The 14,696-nt window shown below is 39.7% G+C and overlaps 1 protein-coding gene across 4 annotated transcripts in view; it reads left to right on the top strand.

The window, feature by feature from the left end:
- Positions 1 to 12,056, top strand: part of chrdl2 (chordin-like 2) — a 50,271-nt gene extending 38,215 nt beyond the window's left edge. For all 4 annotated transcript variants that reach the window (XM_048605278.1, XM_048605277.1, XM_048605276.1 and 1 more), the window contains exons 10-12: positions 25 to 207; positions 6,725 to 6,823; positions 11,392 to 12,056. In XM_048605278.1, coding sequence (XP_048461235.1) covers positions 25 to 207; positions 6,725 to 6,823; positions 11,392 to 11,522 — 413 coding nt within the window. In that variant the 3' untranslated portion in view covers positions 11,523 to 12,056. The remainder of the gene's footprint in view (positions 1 to 24; positions 208 to 6,724; positions 6,824 to 11,391) is intronic.
- The last annotated feature ends 2,640 nt before the right edge of the window (positions 12,057 to 14,696 follow it).

Here is a 14,696-nt window from a genome sequence, read left to right as displayed (position 1 = left end):
GAAGACACATTATTCATTCCACAGCACCACAGGTACCAGACTTTTCACAAGATGACAGTAAGGAAGTAGGATGCGGTGAAGAGACTGTTCTCGTTTATGAATCACACTTGAGCCAGGAAACAGATTCTCAGAAAAACAGCAAGAAAATTGCTATAGAGATTGACAGTCTTCCAGATGTAGAAGTCCATGTCTGGCCTCTAGTAAAAGGTGAGTTTTATAGACCACAATGTTAAAGCTAATAATTGTTATATATGCTAAAATGTTGCCTTCGCTCTCATTCAACTCACCCAGGATGAAGCAGCCTGTTTGATTGGCACCACATCCACAAAAATTGACTCCAAATGGTGTCCAAATTGGCCAACTATTGCATGTAAGGCCTGACGGTGGTAATTGGGGGGGTGGGGTGGAATAAATGTTTTTCGGCAGCGAGAACAGGCTGGAAGATTTCAGTGTAACATACAGGAACACTTCTCCTTCTCTTGGCCCCACAGAAATCTTCAAAATTCCTGAAAACATACCTTTTGTAAGAGGGTTCCAAAGGGACCTTTAAGGGTCACTGGATAAGCTGCTCAATAACTGTAAAAACTTGCGTTGGCACCCATCTTGCATGCTTCAACCATTTTAACCTTGAATGTTTCAGTTGGAATTCCAGAACAGATTCAGGTCACATTTCAACAGACTTTGCCCATTCTGGATCAGAATATTGGATCTACAATGGAAGAACTGTCAGAGAGCTGATCCAGCCAAGTGAATGAAAACATATTGCTTTCAAAAAGAAATGCTCAGAGAATGCATAGCATATGTTAGTACTATTTGCCTGAGCATTGTGAGGTTCAACTGGTGATGTTAAAGGATGATAAGCAGAAGCTTAGCTAGCTTTGTAGTATAAAAAGAGAAACAGGCAAATATGGATGTCATATATTTTGATTTTTAGAAAGTGTTTGGTAAGGGACCACACATTAGGCTACTTACTAAGATAAGTGCCAATGGTGTTGGAGGTAGTGTATTAGCATGTATACAGAATTGGCTAACTAATAGAAGACAGAAAGTTGGGAGAAAACTATAAGACACAGGAGCAAAAGTAGGTCAATTAGTCCAGGCTGAGATAGATATGTTTTTAAATCAATAAGGAATCAAGGGTTGCAGGCAAAAGGGAGGGAAGTGGAGTGGATGATTATCAGATGAGCCATGATCTCATTGAATAGTGGCGTAGATTCAATGGACTGAACCGCTCCGTGTTTTATGGTCTTATGGACTTATCAGGAGAGGGAAAATGGATGAGTCAGATGAGCAAAGACAAGAGAAGCCCAGAGTGAGCGTATATATCAGCATGGAGTGGTTGGGTTTTATTGCAGGTTTCTGTGTTGTATAATCTATGTGATCCTCTCATCAATTTGCTGACTTGCTACTGGCCATTTCTTGAGCCTGTTTGGCATCTGCAAACCCAACTGTCCTCCAAAAAAAAACCCTTACTTGCTGTCACCTAATCATGAAAGAAACTGACAACCTGGAACAAAGTCCCATTTTTCTTCAACATTTTGTTGGCCAAGTGTTAGTGAGGTCTGAATTTAAAAGGGATTTGGGAAACTTGAATGATGTGTTGGTCAGGCTGTATTCAGATAGAAGCATAGAAAACAGGAGCTAGAATAGGCCACTCAGCCCTTTAAGCCTGCTCACCCATTCAATATGATCATGGCCGATCATCCAACTCAGTCCCCGTTCCTCTTTCCAGCCTGTATCTTTTGATCCCTTTAGAACTATATCTGTCTCCTCTTTGAAAATGTTTTTTTTTCTCCTCCATTCAATGTTTTGCCCTCTACCAATTTCAGTGGCAGAGGATTCCACAGGCTCACCACTCTCAGTGAAGAAATTTCTCCTGATTTCAGCCCTAAATGGCTTATCTCATTATCCTGAGACTGTAACCCCTGGTTTTGGACTCCCCGGTCATTGGGAACATCCTTCCTGCATTTACCCTGTTTAGTCTTGTTATAATTTTATCGGGCTCTGTGAGATTCCTCCCTCACTCTTCTGAACTCCAGTAAATATAGTCCTAACCGATACAGTGTCTCTTCATATTTCAGAGCTGCCATCGCAGGAATTAGTCTGGTAAACCTCTGTTGCACTCCTTCCATAGCAGAACATCCTTTCTCAGATAAGGAAACCAAAGCTGCACACGATACTCCAGGTGTGGTCTCACCAAGGCCCCATAGAATTGCAGCAAGATATCCCTACTCTAGTACTTGAATCTTTTTGCTATGAAGGCCAACCTTACCTTCTTCACTGCCTGTTGCACCTGAGTGTCTACTTTCAGTGATTGATACAGCATGCAGCTAATGTTCTAATGGAGATTAGCCAATGTTGTTCCCTTGTTTAAGAAAGGAAGCAGGGATAATCCAGGAAAATATAAGCAGGTGATCCTGACGTCTGTGGTGGGGAAGCTCTTGGAGAAGATACCGAGGGACAAGATATATACACATTTGGAAGAAAACAGACTAATTAGTGACAGGCAACATGGTTTTGTATGGGGAAGGTCGTGTCTCACCAACCTGATTGAATTTTTTGAAGAGGTGACAAGATAATTGATGAGGGAAAGGCTGTGGATATAGTTTATATGAACTTTAGTAAGGCATTTGATAAAGTCCCACATGGTAGATTAGTACAAAAACTAAAATCACATGAGATTCCGGGTGGGCTGGCTAGATGGATACAAAACTGGCTTGGCCCTAGAAGACAGAGGGTAGCGATGGAAGGGTGTTTTCCAGAATGGAGGCCGGTAACTAGTGGTGTTCCACAGGGATCAGTCTTAGGTCCTCTGTTGTTTGCAGTACATACAAATAATCTGGAGGAAAATGTGAGTGGTTTGATTTAGTAAGTTTGCAGATGACATGATGATTGGTGGAGTTGCTGATAGTGCCAATGATTGTGAAAGGATAAAATAAAATATGCATAGATTGGCGACTTGGGAAAAGAAATAGCAGATGGAGTTTAATCCAGACAAATATGAGATAATGCATTGTGGAAGATTAATTTTAGGTGTGAATTTTGCTGTAAATGGCAGAACCCTTAGGAACATTAACATACAGACAGATCTGGGCGTGCAGTGACAACACATGTTGCCAAGATGATTAAGAAGGCAAATGGCATGCTTACCTTCATCGGCCAGGGCATGGAGTACAAGAGTTGGCAAAGCATGTTGCAGCTATATAAAACCCCTGTTAGGGTGCATTTGGGGTATTGCGTGCAGTTTTGGTTGCCACACTACCAAAAGGACATGGAAGTTTTGGACAGAGTGCAGAGAAGGTTCACCAGGATGTTGCCTGGTCTTGAGGGCATTGGCTATGAGGAAAGGTTAAAAAGACCAGGACTATTTTCACTGAAAATATGGCAGCTGAGAGGAGATCTGGTAGAGGTCTACAAAATTAGGAGAGGCATAGATAGGGTGGATAGTCAGAGGCTTTTTCTCAGTGTTGAGGTTTCAATTACAAGGGGACACAGGCTCAAGGTGAGGGGGGTGAGTTTGAGGGAAATGTGCAAGGGAGGTTTTTCGTGCAGACAATGATAGGAGCCTGGAATGCACTGGGAGAAGAGGTGGTGGAAGCAGGCACATTAGCAACATTTAAGAGGCATCTGGATGGTTAAATGAATAGGGACGGAATAGAGAGATACTGATCGAGTGAGGGCAGAAGGTTTGTTTTTTTAGGTTAGTTAAGGCATGATGTTCAGCACGGGCTTGGAGAACCGAAGGGCCTGTTCCTGTGCTGTACTTCTCTTTTGTTCCTCCTGTTTGGCACTCAACTCAAATTCTTTACTCAATAAGAGTGAAATACTCAGAGGCAAACAGACCATAATATCATAAAAAAAAGTAAAAATGACCAGACAGTTTGTGTTTGGAAAAGATAGATTAGAGACTAGAGATTGTCAGGTGACAATTTCTTATCAAGTTTCCCATCATTTGAGCTTTATACAGAGTTATTGGTTAACAAGGCAGATAAATCTGATATGAACAAATAAAGTGAACTTCATGTAGATAACTACAGATCAAGAAAGAGATATTGCAGTTTAATGTGGGAATATCAAAGGGTAAAATTGGCAGTTCCTGGAATAAAATGCATCTTCGAAAAATTGAAGGAAATAAAATGTTGCTATTGCATTGTAGAGAATGGAAGATGAAGTGATTCAGTCGTTACTTTGAGACAATTAGAGGTTGTGACCACTGGAACTGTGTGATTGGAAGAAAATTAGTCAATGTAGATTGAAAGCATCAACAAAAGATTGATAATCAGAGGAGTCATTTATAAAGAAAAGATACATGATGGGAGAGAGAATAGAAAATGGATGGTAGAAGATATGCCTCTCCCAGCCACAGTAAAAAAAAAATCTCCAGAGGAACTACAGTAAGAGGGATTTGAGAATGTTTTTGATAAATATAAACTTTGGTACATGATGGTTACACACATAATACTGAACAGAGCCAAAACCTTTCAAATATGGTCATTTATTAATACAGAATTTGAGCTTTGTTGAAAAAAGAAGAGCATAATTTGTTAAACCTTTTCATCTTGCTCTCATCAGGATAATTCATAGGAATACAAATGTAAAAGGGAACAATAAGTTTATTCTGTATGAGAACAGCATATTGATGTTTGACCTGCCTCTTAACATTTAATAGAGCTTTCCCTCATACCCACACTTAGCCATTTCCCACACTTTGTATCCAAAAAACCTTCAGTCATGAAACCCACTCAAAGTTCTCTCAAGTGTTAGGTCTGTTATAGAAAGAAACAAACTTCCATTCAGTGATGACATCAAAGACAGCTAATCTGTTGATAGCTTCTTCAATCTGTCAATCCAAATGTGAATTCAGCTAATCCTTGTTGATATGAGTCCTGATGTAATTCTTCAAATCCCAGCTAAGCATTCATAGTGAACACAGCTGTAACGAAAGGTTTTGGGAAATGTCAACACTAAACTGTATTGAAACCACAGGAACAGATGTTCAAGGTTAAGTTGTAAATAGATAGTTTGACAAGTGAAGTAGTCTGACAGCCATTGTTTTAAAATCTAGCTCACAGCTTCTGCCTGATTTTCCCTTTTGTTTATAAAGATCTGGGGATTTGAATAACTTCAGATCCTTGCATCTAAGAGCTTTTACGACTGTTCCATAAATTTATGACTTCCACGCTGTTGATTAAGGTGCTTGAAACCGTGACAATTTTCTCTGTTTGAACTCAGCACTAAATTCTGCTGAGTTTACCTGCCTTGCTAAGCCCAGGTTTTTTGTCTGTGTGATTCTCTACTTGCCTGTTTCCCACTGCTGGCAAAAATGGAATCTGTTTGGAATGATTGGAACTTATGTATCGATCTCCTGCAAGCCATTTGTAAAGGTCTCCAAAGTGTGGTGTCAGATTGGAAATGTTGTCCCAAATCATACTTGCACCTGTCACGTTAACGTGCTCTGAAAACCATTTCAGGTTGACATGAGAATTGCATGGTAATTTTAACACGGCAATTTGCACTTGTTTGATTAAAAAAGACATTAGTAGCTTAAAGTTTAAACTATATATGAAAATATGTCATCCCAAAAATTCCTAGCAGTGATATGCAACTGTTTTATTCCTGTAATTATAGCCAGAATATAAGAAACAGCTGATTATACCAGCCAAAGTAATGCCCATCAAGCCCAACAAGTGTGCACTCAAATTATTTTTATGACCTCCTGAACAGTATCGCTACAAAAAAAAAGGGTTTGAAACCAAATCCTTCAACACAATTTTTTTAATAGTCTTGTTAAACCTTGGTAGTGAAAGATGGTGACATGCAGTAAAGATATCATTCCACATTGTACCACCCTTTGGATATATTGCCAAATTAGTCATATTAGTAGCTACATAGAAGCAAACATTGACATGTCTCCTTAAAACAGATTTATATCAATTGAATCAAAGCTGTATTAAGATTGTTTGATTCTGTACAATTTCCAATTGGCTTGAAATAGAACAGAAGATTACATCTATAAGCCTTTAATGCAGAGTGCAAATTGGAAGCTGTTGTAGCTATACCGCACACCTTCTGCATTAAAGAATTTGTAAAACGGGTCACGAAATGTATAAATCAAAGCACTCTGCTCCAGAATGGAGTACTTATTTACATTGTTACACAAGAGTTAAATTTGCTACAGAATTCACACGCGTTTCTCAAGAGTTGACCTTTACATTTGTTGAATGATGTCTGTTATAACTGACACTCGATGATTTCCAGCTTCATAACTGAATCAGGATATATGGTGGATTTGTGGTAAACTTGAGTAGATTAATGATTCAAAGTCTCAGTCATGTATTCAAATTCTACCTTGGCATCTCATGGAGTTTGAATTCAATTAACAATCTGGAAATGAAAGCTGGGCTCTGTGATGGGGATCATGAAACTACCATTAATTATTGTAATAGAATACATCCTGTTCATGAATGTCCTTTAGAGAAGGGAATCTGCCATTCTTACCCAATCTGTTCTACATGTGACTCCACTGTGGTTGACTTTTTACTGTCCTCTAAGATGCGGTGGGAAGCCAGTCAGTTCAAGAACAAGAGGGATTGCCAGCAAACCTCATGTACAAGCCATGAAATTATAAACATAAACCAAAGGGAATTTTGAAACGTGGATTTGTTTTACATATTAACTCAGAAGTTAGAATCTTTAATGTAGCATTCATTATTTTCCATGGCAGGTGTTCTACACCATTTTCACGTGGAAAAAATATCAAGAAGAGACTTTGAGAAACAGGTTAACCTTGGATATTTTAAACCACTCACACGGACTACTCAGAGTAAGTAATAACATCTCAGGGCCCGCAAAACACAACAACAATGGAAGAAACCAGAGGAAAGATATTATGTTTTAAAAAGGAGTAATGTTAAAGAAGTGTTTTGCGCTGTTTAAGTTGACAAATGCATATATAGAATTTACCATAATAAGAACGCACTCCTGTACACAGTCATGAAAAGTATAATGTGGATCAACTGCTGTAAAACTCTGCTCAAAAATAATAGCTTAAACTAAGCCTTTAACTAAGAAGAAAGTATTGTACTGCATGTGTCACAAAGAAGCAAAGAGGGATTGTGAAAAGAGACTGGCAGCTAATGTTATGGGGAAATTCCAAGTATTCTGTAGACAAATAGATAGTAGTAAAGGGAGAGTAGAATTGATTAAAGACCAAATGGGGTTTTAAACATGTTGGCATGAGGCATGGCTTAGGTATTAAATAAATATTTTGTATCTGTCCTTGCCAAGGAAGCAGATGCTACTCAGGCATTTGTGATAGAGGAAGAAATTCAGTCACAGAGGGTTCAAAATTGATAAGGACAAAGTATTGGATAAGCTGTTGATAACTAAGTTGACAAGGCACTGATACCAGATGACATGTGTGCAGGGATATTGAAGGACATCTGGAAATTGTGGAGGCACAGCCATAATTCTCAAGTGTTTCTCAGACTCATGGGGTAGGGAATGGGTACATTCTGGAGGACTGGCGAATTGCAAACATTGTGCCCTTATTCAAAAAAGGACGTAATGATAAGGCTAGAAATTACGGACCACTAACTTTGGTAGTGGAAAAACTTCTAGTAACAATAACATGGGGTAAAATTAATGCCTCATGGACAAATGTGAGCTAATTAAAAAGAACTGTCATAGATTTTCTACAGGAAAATTTTGTTCACCCAATTTTCTAGGGTTTTTGAAGGGAGAACGAAGAGCATTGATGAGGGTAATGCTGTTGATATTGTGTACATGAAATTCCAAAAGGCATTTGGTACAGTGTCACACAACAGATTTATGCCAAAGTTAGAGCTCATGGAATAAAAGGGATGGTAGCAACATGGTACAAAATTAGCTGTGTGATAGGAAACAGAAATTAATGGTCAGTGAATACTTCTTGGTCTTAGTGGAGTTTCCAAAGGGGTTAGTATTAAGACCCTACTTTACCAAAGTTCTGGTCTTTAGTGTGCAGGGGAAAAATTCAAAGTTTTTGAATGATACACAACATGGAAGCATTGTGAACTGTGAGGAGAACAGTGAAAATTTCAAAAGGAGCAGGCAGTTAGATGGCAGATGAAATTCAATAGGCAAAAGCATAAGCTGAGGTATTTTGGTAGCAAGAACATTGAAATACAGTTTAAAAAAACTATAAAGGTTGTGCAGGAGCCAAGAGATCTGTGTGTATAATGGCTTAAGTCATTAAAGGTATCAAGTTAATTGGAGAGCAACTGGAAAGGTATTCATTATCCTAAGTTTTATTAATAAGGACATAGAGTATAAGAGCAAAGAGCATATGCTGAACTTCTTTAAAACACCAGTTAGACCTCAGCTAGTGTATTTGTATAGTTCAACGAAGATATGAACACATTGGAGACAGTGCAGAAGAGGTTTACAAGAATAATTTCAAGGATGAGAAATTTGAGTTATAAGGAATGATTGGAGAAGTTGGAACTGTTTATCTTGGAGAGGAGAAAGGTAAGAGGAGATTTGACAGAAGTGTTCAAAATCATTAGAGGTCAGAGTAGATAGGGCAAAGCTGTTTCCACTATAAGTGAGCCAAGAATGAAATGGCACAGATTTAAAGCAATTTGCAAATAAGGAAATGTGATGTGAGGAAATACTTTTCTAATACAGCGAAAGTTAAGGTCTAAAAAGTGCTGTCTGGACGTGTAGTGGAGGCAGGTTCAACTGAGGTACTCAAGGGGGCATCAGATGATTATTTGAATTGGAATAATGCATTATGGAAAATAAAAGCAGAATGGCACTAAGTCATAATGCTTATTCAGAGAGCTGGTACGGATACAGTGGACCTAATGGCCTTCTTCTGAATTGTAATAAATCTAAGATACGATCATGACAGGATTATATTTCTCAATTCCCCAATACAGTTATCCTTATGGCTATGGTAAGATTACCAATTTGTTGCTATCATGTGATAAATGAATCATGAAATGTAGACTCTAAATGACTCTGGAAAATCATATTAGATTCCTGCATTCATCAACTAAAAAGTTGGATTCAATTGTGTTAGCTTTCAAGACCACATTCCCTCCATCTCTTCATCTAAGTGATGAAGGTGGACTGTAAGTTGCTGAGGTCCCAGCACTGCCTGCCAACTAGAAACTGCCCTGTTTATCGCCGACTATCTATTAACTAATCCTCTATCTATGCTGACGTACAATCACCTCCACATGCCCGTATCTTGCCTATTAAAAGAAGCTGTGGCATTTTATTGAATTTTGGAAATCCAGATATATAAAGTCTACTTATTTGTTTCCCTTTACCTACCGCACTAGATCTGAATGAAGGAACTGAGGGCATTGTTACTAAGTTTGCAGATGGCACAAAGATAGCTGGAGGGACAGGTAGTGTTGAGGAAAAGGGAAAGCTGCAAAGGACTTGGACAGACTGAGAGAGTGGGCAAAGAAGTAGCAGATAGAATACAATGTGAGAAAGTGTGAGGCTATACACTTTGGTAGGAAGAATAGAGGCATAGACTATTTTTTAAAATGGGGATAGGAGATTCCCAAGCATTTTCCCAAGAATTGATATTGGGCTAAGTGGCCTATAGTTCTCTATTTCCTGCTTTCTTGAAAAGAAATCTTGCAGTGTTGCGGTGTCAAAATCCTGGTACTCACTTCTCAACAACATATGGGTTTGTCTACAGCAAATGGACTGCTGTGGTTCAAGAAGACAGCTCATTCCTACCTTCTCACGGGCAATTAGGAATGGGCAATAAATCCTGGCCTAGTCAGCAATGCACACATCCCGTAAATGAATAAAATATTGTCAACTTCCAACCTGATAGGAATATTCCCAAACCTAGGAATTTTGAAAAATCATAGCTAGTGCATTCACTATCACTGCAGCTCTATCTTTTAGAACGCTTGGATGTAACCCTTTGTGTCCAGGAATTTGTCAGTATTTAATCCCTTCATTTCCTTCAGCCTATTTGACCCGATGCCAACTGGCACAGGTAACAATCCGGTGATTGTCCAACAAAAACAGAAATTGCAGGAAAATCTCAACAGGTCTAGGAGCATTTGTGGAGAGAAAGCAGAGTTCACATTTTGAATCCACTGACACTTCTTCAAAAGTGATGGTACCTAGAAAAGGTGATATACATGCTGAAGGCATGGGTTGGGGCAGCGTGGTAAAGTAGTAAGCGATAGGTGGAGACAGAGCCCAGAGGAGAGAAAGGCAGTTGGGCAGACAATGGAATAGATAATGGTAAGCCAGGGAGAAAGAAAAGCTGATAATGAGGACCAAAAGTGGGTGAAAATGGATTGGCTGTGCTAAAAGCAGCCCATGTGACGACTGGATCTGTGGTGGGTAACGAACATGGAAGAAAGTGTTCAGGCCCTAAAATTATTGAACTCAGTGTTGAGTCCTGAAGGGAGCAGGGTCCCCAAGCGGAAAATGAGATGCTGTTCTTTGAGCTTATGCTGTACCTTACTGGAGCACTGTAGCAGGCTCATGTTGGCCTGGAACATGATGGTGTGTTGAAGTGGCAGGCAACTGGAAGCTAGGGTCTTGTTTTGGGACAGAATGCAGGTGTTCGGCAAAGTGATTGCTCAGTCTGTATTTCGTCTCCCCAGTGTACAGAAGGCCACATTGTGAGCAGCTCCAGAGATGTTTAATGTTCTCCAGTTTAATTTGCATCCTAGCTCCTCAATTTCTCTGAACAAAATATCAATTATATTGTATTGATATTTTGGTTTCTGCTTGGGTCACAATTGGCTCTTCTTCTTCCCACTGAAAACTCCTTACCAATGCAAGGAAAACTCCTGGCATTGGACAGGCCTCACAATCATTGAAAGTTCTGGTTGTGGCTGAGAGTCTGAGAACATACAGTTATCAGCAAAGAACTGCATCTATTCAACCTGACTATAAAATCCCCTATCACTGTAACATTCCTCTTTGCTCCACCCACTTGATGACATTCTACACCATGGTCCCATGGTAAGTCTGTCTATTCTTCTTGCAGTCCTTCTCCTTGTTCACATATGTCAAAAATATTATACTTCTTGAACAATGTCAGGTCTGAGGCTACTCCATCAATACTTGCTGGTTTCCCATTGTGCCTGACTTGCAGTCATCTCTCCTGTTCTAGACCATTGACCAACTCTAAAGTTCTGCCTCATTTAATGGGTCTGTGACTCCTGGAACAAATAAGCCTCCCTCTTCATGATGCCCTGCAATATTTGTAACTTAGACTGATGCTTAGCAATGGAGGTGAAGTTATGCAAGTTTCAGGCACACGTTGCAGATGTGATTGTCTGAGACTGCAGTGTATAGTCACTGAATGTTACAGGAAATTACTGGATGTTATTTATTTCTCAAACACGTATTTTCTAGGTCGATGGAAAATTTTCAAACAGGGAGAAGCTCGAATCAGCCAGCTTTGTATGGACCAAGAATGCAAAACAGAGTTGGAGGACTTGCTTAAGGTTTTACAGTTGAAGAAGCCAGAAAAGGAGCACTGCTGAAGTAGGGAGGCTGGTGAGGTTTGGGGGTGGGGGGGAAGAGGTGGTAAGTAGTTGGCCGTGGTGGGGTACCATAATGTTAGAAAGGAAAATTCAGTTCATAAAAAACTGGTCTGTAGCTGGACTGCAGTGGGACTCTGGCGATAATTGAGAGCATCCCAGAACCAAATTGTATACAACAGAAAAATGAATAAAGAAAAATCACCGTGTTAGCTTTCTTTGTTACAAGGAAGGGGAAAAGAAAAATGTGCCTATGAAGGCAAAAAAGAATGGAGAGTGGTCCTAATGTGTATTTATTTGTATTATAAAACACTATTGAAATTACTTACATGATCTTAACTCTTAGGATGCGATTAGTCTGTCAATGTATGAATAATATTCAAGTCACACATAATGCATACCTTGGTTTTAAGAAAAATTTCCTTCTTTATCATATAAACCTGCGGAATGACATTATCCTTGAAGGTATTTGTACTTTATTTATGTACTGACAGTTCATTTTTCTAGAAACTAATAAAGTTAGCCAGCTGTATAACATTTTATTCTTTTGTCATCTATTTTCTAATATCTATGAATTAATAGGAAACTGGATTTATCTTCATCCCCTCTCCTCCCCCCACACAATTATAAATGTCTCATGCATCCTTCTTTTATTATTTTAAAAGTAATAGCAGAAACAACTGATAATGGATACTTAAAAGATAAATTCCTCCTGCAATGGCATTGTGATATTTAGTTAATATTTGTGATATTAACACTTATTATCATGAAAGAATGAAGCTGTTCTTAGTACGTACTGTTGCTGTTCCCATGACTACATGAATCTCGGTGATGGTAGGGGTCATGATCAGGCTATCAAGCAACTTGCTTAGTACTAACCTGCCCACTGATTCTATTTGGCCACTGAGCTCCTGACCTGATTACAGTTTTGGTTCAAGAACTGACAAAAGAACTGAACTCCAGAAATGAGGTGACAGTTACTGCCCTTGATATCAAGGCTACATTTTAATGAATATGGAATCAAGGAGCCCTAGCACAACTGGAGTCCTAAATTGCTCTGTCCTGTCCAGGGATGTGTAGGTTGCATGGATTAGCATTGGGAAATAAAGGGTTATAGAGATGGGGTAAGGGGCTTGGCCTGGGTCCGATGCTAATCGGAGGGTCAGTGCAGACTCGCTACGCTGAATGGCCTGCTTTTGCACTGTGGGCTTACCTGATTCTATGATTCCACAGTCAATGGAAATCAGGGAGAAATCTCACGGCTGTTGGGATTCATACCTACCACAAATGAAGATGGTTATGGTGTTGGAGGTCAGTCAGCTTGGCTCCAGGACCTCACTTCAGGTGTTTCTGAAGGCTTTAGAATATATCTCTCGGCAAATTCCTGAACCAACAAAAAGAAATTCAAGTGTTCAAGAGTTGACTACTAGAGTAAAGCATAAATGTTAGATATGAACCTGACAAGATCTCTAAGGGCAGCAGATCAACTATTACAATGTGAATTTGTACATCAATAGCTAATTTGCTGCCTAAGACATATAAGTAACAAACTGTATGCTTATATGTAGCAATTCTTGAGAGCTTAAAATAGTTCAGTGGAGATGACTGATGAACCACATACCAAGATACAGTTTTTCCACCACCAAATCATTGTGACTTTTCTTTTAAGCATTAACCACCACCAAAAAAAAACCTGTACAGCCAATTCAATATTTACATGCAAAGACCATTATGGACAATGTGAACTAGCAAAAATGAAGGTGGGGGTAGGAAGAGAGGGAAGGGGCTAAATCAAAGCAGAGTCGGAAGGGAAATAAAGCACTGTTTCTCCCACAGTGCTTACCTGTCTCTAAAGGCATTGAAGCATTAATGGACTCTGCGTGCTCCCTCTCTAATGTCACCTGTGTATAACTATAATCGTGGAAGATGGGCAGATAGTCAGCAGATATGACCCCTCCGCAGTCAATTGTCTGGACCTATTTACAGAGGTCTGCTTTTTTTTCCTCTAATCAACCTGCTCAGAGATGTCATTACACACCTCTGGAGCAGGTGGGACTTGAACCATAGCCTCCTGGCTCAGAGGTAGGGACATATCACTGTGCCACAAGAAGGGGCTAGCATTATTTATTTTTTCACAACCAAATGATTTTTCCACCACAAAATCATTGTGACTTTTTTTTTGTTTTTAACTTTTAACCACCACCAGCAATGATTCGTACAGCCAATTAGACATTTACATGTAAAGTCCATATGGGCAATGCGAACCATCAGACGTGAAAATTGGATAGAGAGAGCAGGTAAGGACTAAATTAAAATAGAGTTGGAGGAGGAAAAGGGATTTGCTTCATTTTTCTTCTTAGCCAGAAGCGCTATCACGCACAACGGAGAAACTTTCCGGCTACCAAAATCACCATGACTGTTTTCTCAACTTTATACATGCTAACCACTGCCACCAGTAAAACATCTGTGTAGCCAGAGATATTTACCTGCAAAGTCCATTATCAGCAATGCGAATCATTTAAAAGTGAAGGGAGGGAGTAGGAAGAGTGGGAAAGGGTTAAATTAAAATGGAGTTGGAGGGGGAGATAAAGCACTATGTGCTCTGTGGTTTCTCAATTTTCTCTGAAGGCATTGCGAGTATTGCTGGACACCGTGTGCTCCCTCACCAAGAACACCCGGGCATGAACATAACTGCAGAAGAGGAGCAGACAGACGGCAGATATGCCCCCTCCACAGTCCACTGCCTGAACCTGTTTTTAGCCAGCCTGACCAGGTCCAGGAGTAGACCCATGAGGAGGTCCTCCAACCTGCTCACACCCCTCTACCCTGGCTGCTGAAAGATGAGGAGAGTAGAGCTGAAGCACAGCCAAAAGCAAATCAAAGATTTTTCAAATGACTAAAAAGGGGGTGCAATTGCCTATCACCAACATAAACATGTTCCACAGCCTCCACACACTGGAAAATAAAAAGCTGGCTGAAAGTCCCTGAACTGCCGCAATCTGGGAGGGTCTGCTTCATTCTTCTTTTTATATATTCCAAGGTGCTACTATGTAAACTGAGTGATTTTCCCACCACCAAAACAACCATGACTTATTTTCCCTTTAACTACCACCAGTAATCACCAATGTAGCCAATCAAGTATTTACAAGCAAAGCCCAATACGAGCAACGCAGGGTC

The sequence above is a fragment of the Rhincodon typus genome, chromosome 14 (assembly GCF_021869965.1).
Source record: "Rhincodon typus isolate 14 chromosome 14, sRhiTyp1.1, whole genome shotgun sequence".
NCBI lineage: Eukaryota > Metazoa > Chordata > Chondrichthyes > Orectolobiformes > Rhincodontidae > Rhincodon > Rhincodon typus.
This window is presented reverse-complemented; position numbering and strand designations above follow the sequence as displayed.